The sequence below is a fragment of the Cetorhinus maximus genome, chromosome 4, assembly GCF_964194155.1.
Source record: "Cetorhinus maximus chromosome 4, sCetMax3.hap1.1, whole genome shotgun sequence".
Classification (NCBI taxonomy): Eukaryota; Metazoa; Chordata; class Chondrichthyes; order Lamniformes; family Cetorhinidae; genus Cetorhinus; species Cetorhinus maximus.
This window is the reverse complement of record NC_135882.1, coordinates 131,908,770-131,929,993: the sequence shown is the minus strand read 5'-3', so window position 1 is coordinate 131,929,993 and position 21,224 is coordinate 131,908,770. Positions and strand designations below refer to the sequence as shown.

At 43.7% G+C, this 21,224-nt stretch overlaps 1 protein-coding gene across 3 annotated transcripts in view; it reads left to right on the top strand.

Moving 5' to 3' along the window:
• LOC144679895 (SWI/SNF complex subunit SMARCC1-like) overlaps positions 1-21,224 on the top strand; it is a 213,040-nt gene that overhangs the window by 98,098 nt on the left and 93,718 nt on the right. For all 3 annotated transcript variants that reach the window (XM_078540826.1, XM_078540827.1, XM_078540825.1), the window contains exons 20-21: positions 14,153-14,411; positions 19,936-20,097. In XM_078540826.1, coding sequence (XP_078396952.1) covers positions 14,153-14,411; positions 19,936-20,097 — 421 coding nt within the window. The remainder of the gene's footprint in view (positions 1-14,152; positions 14,412-19,935; positions 20,098-21,224) is intronic.

The following is a 21,224-nucleotide window of genomic DNA, read 5'->3' as shown; positions in this document are numbered from 1 at the left end:
ACTGTTAGGATCTTATACACTTTAATCAAGTCACCCCTCACTCTTTTGAACTCCAGCGGAAACAAGCCTAGCCTGTCCAACCTAATCTCATAGAACAGCCGGCTCATTCTAGGTATCAATCTAGTAAATCACCTCTGCACCACCTCCAGCGCATTTACATCCTTCCTTCAATAAGGAGACCAAAACTACACACAATAGTCGAGATGTGGTCTCACCAATGCCCTGTATAACTGAAGCATAACATCCTTACTTTTATCTTCAATTCCTCTTGTAATAAAGGATAACATTCCATTAGTCTTGATTACATGCTGTACCTGCACATCAACTTTCTGTGACTCATGCATGAGAGCACCTAGATCCCTCTGCACCTCAGAATTCTGCAGTCGTTCTCCATTTAAGTAACAATCTGCTTTTTTATTCTTCCTGCCAGTGAACAACTTCACATTTTCCCACATTATACTCCCATCTTCCAGATTTTTGCTCACTCACTCAACCTATCTATCTATATCTGCCTGCAAACTTCTTATGTCGAGTTCACAACATACTTTCCTACCTATCTTTGTGTTGTCTGCAAATTTAGTTACCTTCACTCCTCTCATCTAAGTCATTGATATAAATTGTAAAAAGTTGAGGCTCCAGCACAGGCAGTACTCCACAAGTCACATCCTGCCAATCTGACACAGAACCATTTATGCATACTGTTTTCTGCTGGCCAGCCAATCTTCTATCCAGGCTAATATGTTACCTCCTACACTGAACTTTTATTTTCCTCAACAACCTTTGATGTGGCACCTTATCAAATACTTTCTGGAAATCCAAGTACAGTACGTCTACAGGTTCCCCTCTATCCACGACACATGTGACTCTTTCAAAAAACTCAAAGAAATGGGTTAAATGTGATTTCCTTTTCATAAAACCATGCTGACTCTTCCCAATTACCTTGAGCTTTAAGTACCCAGCTATAACTTCTTTAATGATCGACTCTAACACCTTCCCCACAATAGACGTTAAGCTAACCAGACTATAGTTTACTGTTTTCTGCCTCCCTCCCTTCTTGAATAGAGGGGTTATATTTGTCACTTTCCAGTCTGATGGAACTTTTTCAGAATCAAAGGAAATTTGGAAAAATAACACCAACCCATCTTCTACCTCATTAGCCACCTCATTTAAGACCCAAAGATGAAGTCCATCAGGACCCGGAGACTTGTCAGCCCGCAGCTCCATCAGTTTGCTCAGTACTGCTTCCCTAGTGATAGTAATTTCACCAAGTTCCTCTCTTCCCTTCCACCTCCCGATTTACAGCTATTACTGGAATGTTTTTTGTATTCTCTGCAGTGAAGACAGTAGCAAAATATTTGTTCGTTGCATCCGCCATTTCCTTAACTACGACTAACTCCCCACTGACGCTCGAGGACCAACACTCTCACTTTACCTACTCTCTTCCTGTTTCTTTCTCCTAATTAACCTTTTCGTCTTTGTCTTTCAGTCATTATATTTTGGCCAATCGTCTGACCTGTCATGCATCTTTGTGCAGTAATGCTTTTTCCTTGAGTTCGATGCTTTCCCTAACTACTACAGTTAACCATGGATGGTGGGTTCACCCTTTAAATTTTTTCTTTATAGTAGGAATATACTCGTTCTCAGTATTCTGACATATCCCCTTAAATGCCTGCCACTGCTTCTCTGATCTATCCCCAAGCCCAGTATCCCAGTTCACTTCAGCTAGCTCAGCTTTCAAGCCCACATGGTTGCCCTTATTTAGGTTTTAAATACTATTCTTAGACCCACTCTTCTCCCTTTCAAACTGGGTGTATAATTCAATCATATTGTGGTCGCTGTTACACAGGGGTGCCTTTACTCTGAGGTCATTAATTAATTGTGTCACATTACACAATACCAAGTCTAATATAACCTGCCCTCTGGTTAGTTCCAGAATGTGCCACTTTAAGAAACTTATCTTGAAAGCATTCTATGAACTCCTCATCCCGGTTAATACTGTCGATCTGATTTTTCTAGTGTATATGTAGATTAAAGTCACACATGATTATTGCTGTCCCTTTCTCACAAGCACCCAATATTTCCTCTTGTAAACTTTATCCTACATTGTGGTTACTGTCAGGGGGCCTACAGACCACTCTCATGAGTGACTTCCTTCCCCTACTATTCCTCATCTCATCTCAACCCAAACCAATTCTACTTCCTTAATATAAAAGCAAAAAAACTGCGGATGCTGGAAATCCAAAACAAAAACAAAAATACTTGGAAAAACTCAGCAGGTCTGACAGCATCTGCGGAGAGGAATACAGTTAACGTTTCGAGTCCGAATGACTCTTCATCAGAACTAAGGAAAAATAGAAAAGAGGTGAAATATAAGCTGGTTTAATGGGGGGTGGGACAGGTAGAACTGGATAGAGGGCCAGTGATAGGTGGAGATTACCAAAAGATGTCATAGACAAAAGGACAAAGAGATATTGACAGTGGTGATATTAGCTAAGAAATGTGACTCAGTGACTGTCTCCGTCTCCGACTTACCCCACATGGATTTCAACTGAAGTTCCATCCCTCATGCTTCGAATCCACCCAGGATGACAGGTATCTCCGGGACATAGAATGCTCCTCGGACTGCTGTTCTCGTCGCATCCTGAGATCCACACTCAGTGCCATAAGCTGCCATATGAACATATTCGACCTCTCCCTCCAGCAGCACTGACGCACCCTATTTCTAAGCTGCCCTTGCCTACAGTTTGTTTATTTTTCGTCTCATCCAACACCTCAACAAGAAACTTTGCCTCTTTCTTTCAGGTGCAAAGGAACGCAAGCTCCAACAACTCATTGACACCAACGCCCATCAAGACCCTCCACCCCTGCCCGTCTCTCTTTCCCCATCCCGTCTTCCAATCCCAGCCCTGGCTGTGTATTCACCATACCCCCTGACCTTCCCCTCTCTGATGCTTAATGTTCAGTGCTTAGCAAAGGACTCAGTTTCATACCCTTACGCCCTCATCTCAATGAATTTCGGGCTCGTCATGATGCTGAACTTTTCTTGCCCTGCATTCGTCTCCATGCTCACTTCTTTGGGCAGGAGTCCTCTCCCTGTTCAATGGATCTTTTTACCTGCCTCCAATATTCTCCCTCCACCTGGACCCCTCTGGATTCTTACCTGCTCTTGATCTTTTCATTGAGAATTGCTGGCGTGACATCGGTTGTCTCAATTTCTCTGCTCCTCTCACCCACTCTAACCTGTCTTTCTCTGAACTTGCTGCACTCTGTTCTCTCAGGTCCAACCCTGACATTGTCATCAAACCTGCTGACAAGGGTGGTGCTGTTGTTGTCTGGCACACTGACCTCTACCTCGCAGAGGCTGAGCATCAACTTGCAGACACTTCCTCCTACCTCCCCCTGGACCATGACCCCACCACTGAACATCAAGCCATTGTTACTAGGGCTGTCACAGAGCTCATCTCTTCTGGAGATCTTCCTTCCACAGCTTCCACGCTCATAGTCTCCCAACCTCGGACAGCCCGCCTCTACCTCCTATCCAAAATCCACAAACAGGACTGTCCCGGCAGACCAATCGTGTCAGCCTATTCCTGCCCCACAGAACTCATTTCTTGCTATCTTGACTCCATTCTCTCTCCCCTTGTCCAGTCTCTTCCCACCTACATCCGCGATTCCTCTGACACCATACATCATATCAACAATTTCCAGTTCCCTGGCCCCAACCGCCTCCTCTTCACCATGGACGTCCAATCCCTCTACACCTCCATCCCCCACCAGGATGGTCTGAGGGCTCTCCGCTTCTTCCTCAAACAGAGGCCCGAACAATCCCCATCCACCACTACTCTCCTCCGTCTGGCTGAACTAGTTCTCTCATTGAACAATTTCTCCTTAAACTCCTCTCACTTCCTCCAAATAAAAGGTGTGGCTATGGGTATCCGCATGGGCCCCAGTTACGCCTGTCTCTTTATGGGGTATGTGGAACATTCCTTATTCCAGTCCTACTCCGGCCCCCTCCCACAACTCTTTCTCCGGTACATCGATGACTGCTTCGGTGCTGCTTCATGCTCTCGCCTGGTCCTGGAAAAATTTATTAATTTTGCTTCCAATTTCCACCCCTCCATCATTTTCACATGGTTCATTTCTGACAATTCCCTTCCCTTCCTTGACCCCTCAGTCTCAATTTCTGGTGATAGACTGTCCACCAATATTCATTACAAGCCTACCGACTCCCACAGCTACCTTGACTACAGCTCCTCACACCCCGCTTCCTGGAAGGACTCCATCCCATTTTCTCAGTTCCGTCGCCTCCATCGCATCTGTTCTGATGATGCCAGTTTCAAAAACAGTTCCTCTGACATGCCTCCCTTAACAGAGGTTTTCCACCCACGTTGGTTGACAGGGTCCTCAACCGTGTCCGGCCCATCTCTTGCGCATCCGCCCTCACACCTTCCTCTCCCTCCCAGTACCATGATAGGGTCCCCCTTGTCCTCACTTATCACCCCACCAGCCTCAGCGTTCAAAAGATCATTCTCCGCCGTTTCTGCCAACTCCAGCATGATGCCACCACCAAACGCATCTTCTCTTCACCACCCCGGCGGCATTCTGCAGGGATTGTTCCCTCCGGGACACCCTGGTCCACTCATCCATCACCCCCTACACCTCAACCCCCTCCCACGGCACCTTCCCATGCAACCGCAGAAGGTGCAACACCTGCCCCTTTACTTCCCCCCTCCTCACTGTCCAAGGACCTAAACATTCCTTTCAAGTGAAGCAGCATTTCACTTGCACTTCCCTCAATTTAGTCTACTGCATTCGCTGTTCTCAGTGCGGTTTCCTCTACATTGGAGAGACCAAATGCAGACTCAGTGACCGCTTTGCGGAACACCTTCGGTCTATCTGCAAGCATGATCCAGACCTCTCTGTCGCTTGCCATTTCAACACACCACCCTGCTCTCATGCCCACATGTCCATCCTTGGCCTGCTGCAATGTTCCAGTGAAGCTCAACGCAAACTGGAGGAACAGCACCTCTTCTTCCAACTAGGTACTTTACAGCCTTCTGGACTGAATATTGAGTTCAACAACTTTAGATCATGAACTCTCTCCTCCATCCCCACCCCCTTTCTGATCCCCCCTTTTCCAATAATTTATGTATGTTTTTCTTTTCTCATCTATTTCCATTATTTTTAAATGTATTTCCATCCATTGTTTTATCTCTACCTTTTAGCCTATTTCGATCCCTTCCCCCCACCCCACCCCCACTAGGCCTATCTGTACCTTGCTCGTCCTGTTTTCTACCCTTAATGTCCCCATTAGCACATTTCTTAGCTAATATCACCACCGTCAACACCTTTTGTCCTTTTGTCTATGATATCTTTTGGCAATCTCCACCTATCACTGGCTCTCTATCCAGCTCTACCTGTTCCCCCGCCCCGCCCCAAACCAGCTTATATTTCACCTCTTTTATATCTTCTCTTAGTTCTGATGAAGAGTCATTCGGACTCGAAACGTTAACTGTATTCCTCTCCGGATACGCTGTCAGACCTGCTGAGCAATTCTACTTCCTGACTCCTGAACTAACGTCATCTCTAACTATTGCACAACTGCCATCCTTGATTAAGTGCTACCTCTCCACTTTTACCTAGCTTCCTAGATGTCATATACCCCATAATATCCAGGACCCAGTATGAACAAGGAGCAGGAGGAGGCCATTCAGCCTCTTGAACCGACTCTGCCATTTAATAAGATCAAGGCTGATCTGATATGAACCTGAAATCTGCATACCGCCTACTACCAATAGCCTATCGCCTCCTTGCTTACCAAGAATCTATCCACCTCTGCCTTAAAAATATTCAAAGACTCTGCTTCCACCACCTTTTCAGGAAGAGAGTTCCAAAGATACCCGACCATCTGAGTTAAAAAGTTTTGCCTCATCTCTGTTTTAAATGGATGGACGACCCCTTATTTTTAAACAGTGACCTTGTCATGCTTGTCATCTTGCAGCCAGGTCTCCGTAATGGCTAACATGATATTTATTTACTTAAGTGTGTTTTTATTCTTTTTTTATTCATTCACGGGGTGTGGACTTCGCTGCCTGGGCCAGCATTTATTGCCCATCCCTAGTTGCCCTTGAGAAGGTGTTGGTGAGCTGTCGTCTTGAACCGCTGCAGCCCATGTGGTGTAGGTACACCCACAGTGCTGTTAGGAAGGGAGTTCCAGGATTTTGATTCAGCGACAGTGAAGGAATGGTGATATATTTCCAAGTCAGGATGGTGAGTGACTTGGAGGGGAACTTCCAGGTGGTGGTGTTCCCATCTATCTGCTGCCCTTCTCTTTCCAGATGGTAGTGATTGTGGATTTGGAAAGTGCTGTTGAAGGAGTTTGGTGAATTCTTGCAGTGCATTTTGTAGATGGTACACAATGCTGCTACCATGTGACGTGGTGGAGGGAGTAAATGTTTGTTGATGTTATTGGCCAGTCAAGTGCGCTGCTTTGTCCTAGATGGGTGTCAAGCTTCTTGAGTGTTGTGGGAGCTACACTCATCCAGGTAAGTGGAGAGTATTCCATCACATTCCTGACTTGTGCCTTGTAAGTGGTGGACAAGCTTTGGGGAGCCAGGAGGTGAGTTACTTGTTGCAGGATTGCTAGCCTCTGACCTGCTCTTGTAGCTGCAGTATTTATATGGCTAGTACTGTTCAGTTTCTGGTCAATGGTAACCCCCCCCCAGGATGTTGACAGTGGGGGATTCAGTGATGGTAATACCATTGAACATCAAGGGCAATGGTTGGATTCTCTCTTGTTGGAGATGGCCATTCATGCCATACAAGTGTCAGGTAATGTCACTTGCCACTTGTCAGCCCAAATGTGGATATTGTCCAGGTCTTGCTGCATTTGGATATGGGCTGCTTCAGTATCTGAGGAGTCGCGAATGGTGCCGAACATTGTGCAATCATCAGCGAACATCCCCACTTCTGACCTTATGGAAGGAAGGTCACTGATGAAGCACTGAAGTTGGTTGGGCTGAGGACACTACCCTGAGGAACTGCTGCAGTGATGTCCTGGAGCTGAGGTGACTGACCTCCAACAACCACAACCATCTTCCTTTGGGCTAGGTATGACTCCAACCTGGGAAGAGTTTTCCCCCCGATTCCCATTGACTCCAGTTTTGCTAGGGCTCCTTGATGCCACACTCGGTCAAATGCTGCCTTGCTGTCAAGGGCAGTCACTCTCACTTGACCTCGGGAGTTCAGCTCTTTTGTTCATGTTTGAACCAAGGCTGTCATGAGGTTAGGAGTTGAGTGGCCCTGGCGAAACCCAAACTGGGTGTCAGTGAGCAGGTTATTGCTAAGCAAGTGCTGCTTGATAGCACTGTTGATGACCCCTTCCATTACTTCACTGGTGATGGAGAGTAGACTGAAGGGTTGGTAATTAACCAGGTTGGATTTGTCCTGCTTTTTGTGTACAGGACACACTTGGGCAATTTTCCACATAGCTTGGGTAGATGCCAGTGTTGTTGCCAAACTGGAACACCTTGGCTCGGGGTGTGGCAAGTTCTGGAGCACAATATTCAGTGCTATTGCTGAAATATTGTCACGGCCCATATCCTTTGCAGCATTCAGTTCTTTCAACTGTTTCTTGATATCACGTGGAGTGAATCAAATTGGCTGAAGACTGGCATCTGTGATACTGGGGACCTCTGGAGGAGGCTGAGATGGATTAGCCATTTGGCACTTCTGGCTGAAGATTGTGGCAAATGCTTCAGCTTTATCTTTTGCACTGATGTGCTGGGCTCCCCCATCATTGAGGATGGGGATATTTGTGGCGCCTCCTCCAGTGAGTTGTTTACTTTATGAATGATATGTGCATTCAGATGTCGAGCCTGTAGTCTTTTTGTTATCTTGGTGACATCTCGTCTTGATTCTTTGTGCGTTCTTAGGTTTTTTCTCTCTGTTCCTTCCTGCCACTCTCTGACCCTCATTTCCCATAGTACTGTTTTCCTTTCTTAGCTTGCCTTTATTCTTTGATAAACCATATATTTCCACATTTGATGCCTTGCCCCCATGATATCATTTAAAACTATCTAGTTCCCCAGTTATGCGGGTCGCAAGAACACTGGTCACAGCCCAGTTCTGGTGTAGACCATCCCAATGGTACAGCCCCCACTTTACCTACTATCGGTGCGAGTGCCCCACAACCAGAACCCACTTCTCCCACACCAGTCTGAGCTATGGATTTATGTCTAATTTTATGTACCCTATGCCAATTTGCACGTGGCTTGGGTAATAATCTCGAGATTATAACCATTGCGGTTCTACTTTTCAATTTAGTATCTAGCTCCCCATACTCTCCACGCAAGCCTCTTTCCTGGTTCTGCCTATGTTGTTGGTACCTATGTGGACCACAACAATTTGACCCTCTCCCCTCCCACTGAAAGTTCCTCTCCAGCCTTGAGCAATTCTCCTGAACCCCAGTACTGGGCAGGCATCACAGCTGTTTGGCTTCTTGCTCTTCGCTACAGAGAACAGTGTCAATCCCCCTCACTATACTGTCCCCTACTGGCCTACATTCCTTTTTGCTCCCCCCCACTACCTGGATGGCTTCCTGTACCACGGTGCAATGGTCAGTTTACTCATCCACCCTGCAGCCCCTGCTGTCTTCCAAACAAGCTGAGAGAACCTCAGACCTATTGGACAATTGCAGAGGCTTGCACTCCTGCATTCCTGCCCTTTTGAGTCCCTTTACCTGCCTCAGTTGCAGTCACACCTTCCTGTCCCTGACCACTGATGAATTCAGAAGACCCTATCCTCAATGGTGTGACTGCCTCCTGGTACAAAGCATTCAGGAAACTTTCCCCCTCCTTGATGTGTTGCAGCTTCTGCAGCTCAGCTTCCTGCTCAATGATTCTGAGCCAAAGTTCCTCAAGCTGCAAACACTAACGTGTTTGCCCTGGATCATGACGTTATCCGGGAGATCCCTGGACGTACTGCAGCCTTGACACATCACGTGTCCTGCCATCCTTAATGTGTTTGAAATCTTACTTAATTATATAAAACACTTATTTATGTTGCTTTTTTGTATATGTTATTAACTTTGCCATCTTCGGGATAGAATAGAACTTACCCACTTCCCAGATACTCACCAAACAGCTCCTTTCCCTGTGGTAGAGCAAGAACTAATTTCTACAAGGTGAGAAATATAAAAAGAGAAAGAAAGCAAATGCTCTCCCTCTCACCAAACTCCAAGCCTGCACTCAGTTACCTCAGCTGCACTCTGTTGTCTCTTATTTCCTTTCTTACCACCTTCTGAACTTTGTTTCTTCAGCCTGGTTCTCAGGTGTCCTTTCTCTGCTTCATCTTATTCTCTATCCCTTTCAACATCAAGGAGGCTCTGGCTTTGACTTATTTTATCCTTTTGTGGGAATGTATTGGCTGAATACATTTGACTATTGGGTGTGTGATCTTAAGCTATCCTATCCACCTGTTCAGGTAACGTACACTATCTCATTGCCCTGTAGGAAGAGCGACGGTGAATTTTTATGATGTCTTGGCTATGGTTCATCCCTCAGTCAAAAAACATTAGCTGGAGCAGACTGGGGTGAGATGTCAGGTTGCGTTTGTGCTTCCAGTATTCATGATGCTTGCCATGAATTTCCCTGGCTGTGGCCTGTCTTCTATTTCAGTAAGAATGTTTCTGTGAAATGGAAGCATAAAATAAATTTTTAAAAATGCAGTTTTGCACATAGTACAGTTTGTGCAATAGGCGTACTATACTTGACTAGAACAGGTTGTACAGCTCAAAGAACACTAATGTGGCCTTCTTAACCTCTTTATTATAATGCGAATTCTGTCAGTATCAGACACAATCTGATAAATGTTCAGTCATTATTGTACTAAGTATTAATGCTAATATTTTAAAAGATTTTGTTGAGTGGGACAATTATATGAAGGCTGTTTAATAATTTTATGATGACTTGAGACTGCATGGAGTGCATAATGAACAACTGAGGTTTTAATATGGCAGCATCATAGCCAATATGTTCTGTTTCACGGATTCCTGTAGTTTTACTGAACCTAGTGACTGGTTTGAAAAGCTGTGTTTAAAATGAGTGCATTAACAGGTTAAGCTAATGACACAGCTTAATGGTACAGTAGAAAGGTCGCAGATTTGCCCCTGGCCTCAGCTGGGGTGATACTTGCAGATAATGGCCAGTTTCTGCATTAGAGGAGAAAAAATTGACCGGAGTTCCCACTCCTAATTGCAACCCAGCAAATGTGCTGTAGTTGCAGGTTTATGGATGAGGCAATATCTTGTTTGACTTGGTGCCTTTCACAGTCACAGAGATGCTGATATTGTTTCTTGTGGGCCATTCTTCCTTGTGTGGCTTCGAGCTGCAAGGTGCGCACAGGCAAGGAATTTTACTGCAATAAAAACAGAAAATCCTCAATACTCAGGTTAGGGAGCATCTGTGGAAACAAATCGTTATTGTTTCAGATAGATGACGACCCTTCATCAGATCAGTGAGAACAGTTTGAGAATTAAGCGAGAAAATCAGGTTGCGAAGCTTTGATGAAAGGTCATCAACCTGAAACGCTCACTTGTTTCTCTCCACAAATGCTACCTGACCTGCTGAGTATTTCAGCGTTTTCTGTTTTTACTTCAGATTTCCAGCATCTACAGTATTTTACTTTTGTATTAGAGTGATGGACTTTTGTTTGTTTGTTCTCTGAATAGTAATGATGCTGGCAAGGTTACATGTATTGCCATTACTAGTTATTCAGAGATGCTGGCTAGCCTCCTTGTAAAACAGCTACAGGCCTTGTGCTGATTCTGCTCTGAGTGGTACTTACAATTGGGTTGCTTGCTAGGCTACTTCAGAGGGCATTGAATCGCAGGCAGTGTTGGATTGGATTCCTGTAGGCAGGACCAGGTGGGCGATGGACTCCATTCTTTGAAGAACATCTGTGAACCAGTTGAGACTTGACCATAATTCAGCAGCTTTCATGGTGATTCTCTTCAACAGATTACAAATTAACAATTTTATTGAAATAGTTTCACAGCTTGCCATAGTGAGATTTGAACCATTTTGGTTGAGTTTGAAGCAACGGAGAGGTTTGAAGAGGTTCTTGTGGTTGAAGATTAGTATCTGGTAGGCTTTTAATAAACTAACAAATAATAAACTTGTGAGCAGAATTGGAACACTTGGGATTGAAGCAATAATACAAAATTGTTGAGTAACACAGCAGAGATTAATGGTGATTGCTTGTTGGGGGAAATATTCAGTGGAAGGGTAGTGGAAGCAGTTTGAATTGTTGCTTTGAAAAGAGAATGACATAAGTACATGAGGGGAAAACATTTACAGGACTAGGAAAATGAGCAGGGAGGTGGGGTTGTGGGTAACAGGGACTTGGTGAATAGATCTGCCAAAGAAAATAAATAGGAGCTGCTGTGGGCCATTTGGCCCTTTGAGTCTGCTTCACCATTCAACAACAACATTAGTGAATATCTACCTCAACCGCACCTTCCTGCACTATCCCTATATCCTTGAATTTCGTTAGCTCCCAAGAACCTGTCAACCTCTGTCTTGAATATACTTGATGGCTGACCATCCACAGCTCTCTGGGATAGAGAATTTTAAAGATTCACAATAGTGTTTGTGAAGAAATTTCTCCTCTTAGTACTATTCTGCTAACCCCTTATTCTGAGACTGGGTCCCCATGTTCTAAATTCCCCAGACAGGGGTAACAGCCTCTGAGTGTCAACCCTGGCAATCCCTTTTTGAATTTTATATGCAATTAGATCATCTCATTCTTCATTCTAGGGAACACTGGCCTATTCCACTCAATCTCTCCTCATAGCATATTCTCCTCGCCCCAGGAACTAGTCTCGTGAACCTTAGTTGCACTAAAGAGACAGCAACAATGTTCTTCCTTTTGATAAGGAGACCGAAATTGCAGACTGTACTCCAGGTGTACATCACCAATGTCCTGTATAATTGTGATAAGACTTGTTTCCTCAGATACTCCAATCCTTTTGTAGCAAAAGCTAACATATCATTTGCCTTCCTAATTGCTTGCTGTACCTGCATGTTAACTTTGATTCATACAAGTTATTAGCAAGTACTTAGGAAAGCAAATGTAATGTGGCCTTGATTGCAAGACGGATGGAGTATATAAGTAAGGTAGTATTGCTACAACTGTGCAGGACACTGGTGAGACTGCACCTTGGACACTGTAGTGTTTTGGTTCCCTGAAGAGGGAGATGTATTTCCTTGGAGGCAATTGGGAGAAGATTCACTGGGTTGATTCCTCTTGAAGGGGTTGTTGTCTGAAGAAAGATTTGGGTCTATAGTCTTTGAGGTTTAGAAGAATGAGAGGTGATCTTATTGAAAAGTATGGATTCTGGAGGGAGCTTGACAAGATAGATGTGGAGATGTTGTTTCTCCTTGTGGGGGAATCGAGAACTAGAGGCCCACAGTTTCAGAATAAGCGGTTAGCCATTTAGGACTGAGTTGAGGAGGAATTTATTTTCTAAGGGTCGTTGATCTTGAAATTTTCTTCCCAGAGAGCAGTGGAAGCTGGGTCTTAGAATAAATTCAAGGCTGAATTAGGCAGTTTTTTGATTGACAAGGGATTCAAGGGTTATGGAAGACAGGCAGAAAAGTGGAGTTAAGGCCTCAATTGGATCAGTCATGATCTGATTAAATGGTGAGCAGGCTTGGGGGGCCGAATGACCAACTCTTGTACATAAGACCTTAGAAATTAGGAGCAAGGACACCCAGGTCCATCTGAATGCAAACATTTCCCAGTCTCTCACCATTCAAAAAAAAAATTACCTTTTTGTTTTCCCTACTTTTCTTACCAAAATGGATGACTTCATACTTTGCCACATTGTATTCCATCTGCCATGTTCTTGCCCACTCATCCAACCAATCTGTCTATATCCTTCTGCAGCTTTTTTTGCATCCTCACCACTCAGTTTGCATCATAAGCAAACTTGAACATGTTACACTTGGCCCCCTCATTGAAGTCATCAATATAGATTGTAAATAGCTGAGATCCAAGTACTTATTCTTTGCCCCCACCCCCCCAACAAGTTACAACTTGCTAATTCGAAAAATGTCCTGTTTATTCCCATTGTGTTTTGTGAACTAAATGATCCTCACTCCTCACTAAATATTACAATCCCACTCGTCCTAATTTTGTGTAACAACGCCTTGTGTGGCACCTTATCGAATACTTTTTGAAAATCTACATATATCCACTCGTTCTCCCTTACCTATCTTACTCAGTACATCCTTAACAGATTTTGCAAACACCCATTACCCTTTCGTAAGGCCTGTTGACTCTGCTTAGCAATCAAATTGTTGCTTTATAATGCCATGTTACCATGTCTTCAATAATATATTCTAATATTTTGCATACTACTCATGGAAGGTCAGCTGACATATAGTTCCCCATTTTCTCTCTCCTTCCTTCCTTTGATAGTGGGGTTACCCTTGCTACCTTCCAATCTTTGGGAACTGTTGTAGAATCTAAGGAATTCTGGAAAATCTAAATCAATGCATCCACTATAGCTGTAGCTACCTAATTTCAAACCCAGGATGGAGTTCATCAGGGTCTGGGCATTTGTCACCACTTAGTCCTACCAGAGCTGGTGTAAACATGATGTGCTGAATGACCACTTTACGCTGCATCGTTTTATGTTGTTTGCAAAGGAAGGGGAAAAATTAGCATAAGCTAATATGTTCATTCATTGCTCAGTTGGTGTTCTTTCATGAGCAGTGATGTATTCTTGGGTTGGGGAAGGTGGGTCGTGAAGAGGTTGCTTGATGTGCAAGTAATCCAGTGGGCAAGAATCAGTTTATGGCTTTGACATGGGACAAATGAGGTTTATTAGTCTGAGTTTTGTAGATGGCTGTTTCCATGTCATCTGGTCGTTAAAATGTAGAAGAGTTTGCACATTGCTATCTTGACATTTAACTATTTTACCCATCTACAGGTGACCAAGAGGCTTCAGCTTTTGTTATTGGCTACATGAATTGCAGAATCTGGCCATGTCCCGAGCTTTCAAGAGTGCTTTAATTAACTGCAAATGTAATTTGTAAATGCTACAGACTTTTTTGAAAGATAACTAATTTACTCTTTTTCTTCGTAGGCTCTGGAAATGTACAAAGATGACTGGAATAAAGTATCTGAGCATGTTGGGAGCCGCACTCAGGATGAGTGCATATTGAACTTTCTGCGACTGCCCATTGAAGACCCTTACTTGGAAGACACTGACTCCTCCCTTGGCCCTCTGGCCTTCCAGCCTGTTCCTTTCAGCCAATCTGGGAATCCTGTTATGAGCACTGTGGCGTTCCTGGCCTCTGTTGTGGATCCCCGAGTGGCTGCAGCTGCTGCCAAAGCTGCTTTGGGTATGGAATGTTTAGATATGGTCTCTGCAATCAGTGTTATCCTGATGTGAACAAACCCTGCTCAAAAATGAGGCTTTGTAGGAAAGTAAAACTGAAAGCAAGTTGAAGACAAAACTATTTAGCTTGGTTTCAGATGATTCAATGAAAAAGATTGGTCCACAAAGTGAGCTGTTTCCTGGAACAGTTCAGATTTTTTGTCTCCAGTACTTGACCTCAAAGTGAATTGCACCTAATCATGGTCAATAGTGCAATTTCATAATGTCCAAATTTACTTTCTGCCTATTGAAACTTATGCCCCCATCTTCCTTCATGGAGTTTATCTTTGATTACCCTTTCTTTGCATTGTTTGCTATCTTGTCCTCCCCTCTGGCTGATTTCATTTAATTCACTTCTTCTATAATCTTGCTTCAGGCCTTCAACTTGCTGCTTAAAAAATCTTGTGCAGCTTGTGCTTGCTGATAATATTCCAGCTGAAATGGAGAGTAAGTCATCTAGAAAATACCTTGTGTTTGTTATTTTTGAGATCCATTGAGCTTGTGTTCTGCCTTCTCTAAGTGTTCAAGTTACTGGTGTACTGTTAAATGTGCAGTTTGGGGTTTTACTGGGTTGACCTTTGAGTGAGAAACTTTTTCTTGGGATATGAACTGACTGGCCAGCAAGTATACAATCCTAACAAATGATATTTATTGGCCCAGCCCTGGCATCTTTCACATTTTGGCCTATTTTAGGAGTCACATTTCAACCTGCAGTTAATAAAGGTTGTTTTCAGAGAATAATGAGGTTGGGATGAAATTTAGCATGGTTAGATTGGCAGGCTGACATTTAATAGGAGAGTGCTGATCTCTATGTCTGTGATTTCTGCTATTACCTGGTACTGTTTTTGATTTGAAAAGCAAGGAAAATTTGCATTTCTGTAGCTCTTTCCAAACCTCCAGATGTTCATCATTGTTCTTCCATGTGGAGCATCACTTAGAGCAAGTACTGAGGGTGGCAACAGCACAGAATGTTCTCTGGCTGGGTAACTTTAATATCCATCACCATAGAGGCTCAATAGCACCACCATTGACTGAGCTGACTGAGTTCTGAAGGACATAGCTGCTAGATAGGGCCTGCAGCAACTTCTGAGGAAACTAACGAGAAAAAACCGAAACAAAAACAAAAATACCTGGAAAAACTCAGCAGGTCTGGCAGCATCTGCGGAGAGGAGCACAGTTAATGTTTCGAGTCCGAATGACCCTTCAACAGAACTAAGTAAAAATAGAAGAAAAAACCGACTTGACCTCATCTTCTCTAACTACTAGCTGCAGATACTCATGCCGATATTGCTTTGAGTGACCGTTGCACAGTCCTTGTGGAGACAAAGTTCTCTGTTCACATTGAGGATACCTCCATTGCGTTGTGTTGCATTGCCACCATGCTAAATTGGATTGATTTAGAACAGTTTTAGCAACCGAAACTGGGCATCCATGAGGTCCGTCAGCATAAATGTCTTCAACACAATATGTAATCTCATGGCATGGCATATCCCTCACTCTACCATTACCATCAAGCCAGGGGATCAACTCTGGTTCAATGAAGAGTGCAGGAGGGCATGCTAGGAGCAGCACCAGGCTTTCTTAAAGGTGAGGTGTCGACCTTGTGAAGCTACAACATAGAACTGCTTACTTGCATACCCAGCACTGGAACCAACATCTGATAGAGCTAGGTGATCCCAAAGCCAATGGATCAGATCAGAGCTCTGCTGTCCTGCCAAATCCAGTTGTGAATTGTGGTGAACAATTAAACAAGTGACAGGAGGAGGAAGCTCCACCAATAACCCCATCCTCAGTGGTGGCAGAGTCAAGCAAGTCAGTGCAAGAGACAACGCTGAAGCATTTGCAACCATCTTCAGCCAGAAGTGCTGAGAGGATGATCCATCTCAGACATCTCCTGAGGTCCCCAGCATCATAGATACCAATCTTCAGCAAATTCTATTCAATCCACATAATATCAAGAAACAGCTGAAGGCACTGGATACTGCAAAAGCTTTGGAATCTGACAAATAGTACAGAAGACTTGTGCTCCAGAACTAGTATACCTATAACCAAGCTATTCCAATACAGCTGCAATACTTGCTTCTATCCTGAGATGTGGAAAATTGCCCAGGTATGTCCTATCCACAAAAAGCAAGAGAAATCCAATCCGCCTAATTACCACCCAATCACTCCACTCTATTTCAACAGCCAAGTGATGGAAGGTGTCGTCGACAGTGCTATGAAGTGCCAGTTGCACAGCAATAACCTGCTCAGTTTGGGTTCCACCAGGGCCACTTGCCTCCAGTTGTCATTACAGTGTCGGTCCAAACATGGACAAAAGAGCTGCCCTCTAGGGGTGAGCTGAAAGTGACTGCCCATGACACCAATGCAATATTTGACTAACTGTGCATCAAGGAGCTGCAACAAAATTGAAGTCAGTGGAAAACACACAAAACTCTCCACTGGTTGGAGTCACATCTCGCGCAAAGGAAGATGATGATTGTGATTGTTGGAGGACAGTCATCTCAGTCCCAGCACTTCACAGCGGGTGTTCCTCAGTATTATCTCAGCCCAACCGCCTTCAGCTGCTTCATCAATGACCTTCCTTCCAACATGAGGTCAGAAGTGGGATGTTTGCTGCACCATATGTCTTTTGGCCATCTGCAGTAAGACCTGAACAACATTCAGGATTGGGCCATTAAGTGCCATGTAACATTCGTGCCATGGAAGTGCCAGGAAATAACTATGTCTGACGAGAGAACCTAGCCATCTCCTCATGACATTCAACAGCTGGAAACAACATTAATTAACTTGTCTCCTGACTCCCCAAAGCCTGCTCACCAACTGAGAGGCACAAGTTACAAGTGTGATGGAATACTGCCCACTTAGTTGGGTGAGTCCAGCTCCAACGACACTCAACCTCAACATCATCCAGGACGAAACAGCCTGCTTGATCAGCACCTCATCTGCCACCTTGAATGTTCATTTCCTCCGCAGTGGTCAAGTGTATCATATACAAGATACACTGCAGCAACTTGCCAAGGCTCCTTTGACCGCACTTTCCAAACCCATGATGAGGACAGGACAGTGGACACATGGGAACATCAACCAAAAGGTTCTCTCCAAGTAAAACACAATCCTGACTTGGGACAATATTGTCATTCCTTCACCATTGGTGGGCCAAATTCCTGGAACACCTGCTGAAATGTAGTGTTCAAGAAGGTGGCTCACCTACATCTTGAAGGCAATTGGGGATGAGCAGTAAATGCTGGCCTTGCCAGTGATCTCTCACCCATGAATGAGTATAAATAAAAATACATTTTCTTTATCAACAACTTTTTGGTCACCTCTCCTTCATGCTCATTATCAATCACTTCTTGGTTGCATAAACATTGCTGTACAATTGTTTTATTCTTGTCTTTGCCTTATGCTGAATTTAGGATAAGGCCTAGGATGGTGATGGACATCAGCTGCTCTCAAGCACCATGTAGGGCTCCCTCAGACCCCAATGGGAGGGACAAAAGCTGGATAAAAATGATCAGTTTTTTTCTGCATGCATCGGTGTGGGAGACGAAGGATGGGGAACATGTTGTTTTGTCATCAGGGTACATATGTGCATTTACTGAGCCAGAATTATTGAATTTGGTTGATGGGCCTTTAAAATATTAATGAGACAACAGAGAATAGTCCTTGTCTGACTATGTTAGAGATTTACTGTTTAATGAGCTGTCGACCTTCGCTCTGCCACGCATGATTATGACAGATTAATGTGATGCTTGTCTTTGCTGTAACAATGAAATTGATTAAATGGAATCATTCGTCTGAGTGTTTTGTCTCCCTTTCCTTTGGGAGGGTGTATGTTTGTTGAAATTTTGAGGTGTTCAATGTCATAGAATATGATACCTGTATAAGTGTGGTGACCTGTGTTTACTACTGAAGCTAGCAGGAAAGGGGACAGACAACTTATTTCATCTGTATGATTGCGATTTGTGAGAGTTGGGAGTAATTGGAATGGGCAAATCAGTGGGAGAGTTGCAGATTGCTTGTAGTGCTATGAGTGATTTTTAGCTGCATGCTCCAGCCCATAAGATCTAGTTGGATCATCTTTCTACAATTGGAATCCTTAGCATGCTCTCTTTAAACAACTTTGCCTTGCTGCCATCTGGCATCAGGATTGCCTTAAGAACCTGCCTTTTCAACCAAACTTGCGAATCCTCCCATTAAGCTTTGTCTTTCTTCACTCAGCAGTGTACTCTTCACCTCTTGAACTGCTTTGAGACATTTGTGAGAGGGATGCCATATGAAAACAGATTAGCTTTTCTCTGATAATACCATCTCTAGTGTTTGAACTTGTATACAAGGGATAGTTCTATTGAGAAAAACGATGAAAACACTGGCAAAATTTCATAGGAACAGTAGTAGGTTATTCAGCCCTTTTAGTCTGTTTTGCTATTCAATCTGTTCATGGCTAAATGTTACCTCAACCCCATTTTATTCGCCCTCGTTCCATATCTATAGGGAGATGGTGGCGGAGTGGTGATGTCGTTTTACTGGTAATTGAGATCAAGGCGAATGCTCTGGGGATATGGGTTCAAATCCCACCACAGCAGCACGTGGAATTTAAATTCAATTTAATCTATTGGTATAATATCTTTTTCTCATAACGAGGGGCTTAAAAGCTTCATTTGCCCAATCGTCACAACCTTATGGGGTAGCAAATTCAGACTTTAATCTGTTGTGTGAAAGTGCTTTTGATTTTGTCCCTGAAAAGCTCACCTTCAATCTTAAACTTGACCCATTGTCTGGATTCCTTTTACCTGAAGTAGATTCTTACTTGGATATCTCATCCTTTTTTTATAATGTTAGTTAAACTCGTGGTTACAAGCTTTTCTTGGAGCATACTTTTTGTGCATAATTGCTCAGTGCTATAATGGTATAATTGTCTTTTGGTCAGGAGATCACAGATCCATCCATCTGACTGGTTAATCCAGTTATCCTCTTCATTTTCTATGAATTTTTAGGACGTGCAGGAACTTGAATCTTTACTATTTCAAATCCTTGTAGCATTTCCCATTTGACCAATTGTGCTGCAGTGTGCTCTATGCATTTGCTTTTAAGTGGTACATGTGACCAGCATCTTCATTTATGCTGTCATTCGTGTCACAGGAGGAGTGTGATGGAAAAAGCTGTCTAATTGCAATCTACAATTTTAAACCACAAAAATTGGTAACCAGACACAGATATGAGATGCATCTCAATTGTACCTTTTTGGAGCCCTGTAATAATTTGGATGAATACAATTCAATATTCTGCAACACAATGTAACTGTTACTGTAGAAACAAGGCACAGTATTTTTTCGTCCTTTTCATCCGTTAGATTGTAATGGATTGCTGGGTTGCTATGGGAAAAGAGGGACTATGGAGTTGGATTTGTATGATGCTTGGATGACGAGTTGAGAATCACTGCATTTGCTAGCAGTGTTTGTGAGTAATTGTATTTCTCTTGGCAGAGGAATTTTCCCATGTGAGGGAAGAGGTGCCAGTTGAACTGGTGGAGGCTCATGTAAAGAAAGTGCAAGAGATGGCTCGGTCTTCTGGGAAAGTGGATCCTTCATATGGCCTGGAAAATAGTGGCATTGCAGGCACTGCCCCAGAGGAACCAGAGAAAACTGGTAAGTTAAAATGACTTTAGCTCTTTTTTTCTGCAAATTTCAGCTTGCTGTGCTCCAGACAAGTGCCCCTTCCTTCCTCTGATGTTGGACTTTTGTGACTTGTATCAGACATGTCCCCTTCTGCCACTGTTTATTCTCCTCTTGCTTACCTTGTAAGAGAGGTGCATTTAGAAACAAGCTTGTGTTCCCAAACAATGTTCTGGCTAATCTGCAGCTTGGAAGCTACCATCACAAAGAAGCAAAATACTGCGGATGCTAGAAAACTGAAATAAAAACAGAAAGTGCTCAAGCACTCAGTAGTTCTGGTAGCACTTATGTAGAAAGAAACAGAGTTTATGTTTCAGATCTCTGATCTTTCATCAGAAATGAGGAAGGATAGAAATGTAACAGTTTGAGCAAGTGAAAAGGGGGAAGGAAGGATGAAGGGCCTTGTCTGATGGGTGGAAGGCAGGAAAGATAATATGATGGAAGTTTTCATGGTGCAAAAACCAGGGAAGGGGTGTTTGAGGCCTTGCATGGTGAGAAAGGAGGAGATACAGGGGCAAGTGTTGAATCTTCTGTGCCTGCCTGGAAAAGTGCAGCAGGAAAGGGAGGCATTTTGACCAGGGAGTGGATTGGAGGGAACAGTTCCTTTGGAATGCTGAAAGGGAGGAGAGGGTGGGGAAGATATGTTTGGTGGTGGCATTGCACTGGAGTTGGCAGAAGTCGACGATAATCCATTGAACATGGAGGCTGGTAGGACGCAAGGTGACAAGGCAGGAGAGAGAGGAAGTGGGGAGAGCAGAAGTGCTTGAAATAGATTGGAAATGGCAGAGGACCCTGTCAACTGCAATGAGGGAAATCCTTGGTTGAAGAAATATCAAAAGACGATGCAACTTTCCACACTAGTGCTCCCTTTGGGGAGACCAAACGCATATTGAGTGGCAACTTTGTTGAACATCCTCGTTCAGTTCATTAGTGTTACGACCGAGACAGGGATGGGAAGAGTGCGTGAATTATCAAGCCCCGCTATTCTGCAGGCCGTACCAATAATTTAAATGTTTAATTTTCTCACCAAAATGGCCAATTGTGTACCTACACCTCTGGTACCAATAAGAAAAGAGACTCTGACCAGGCTTCGTTCCAAA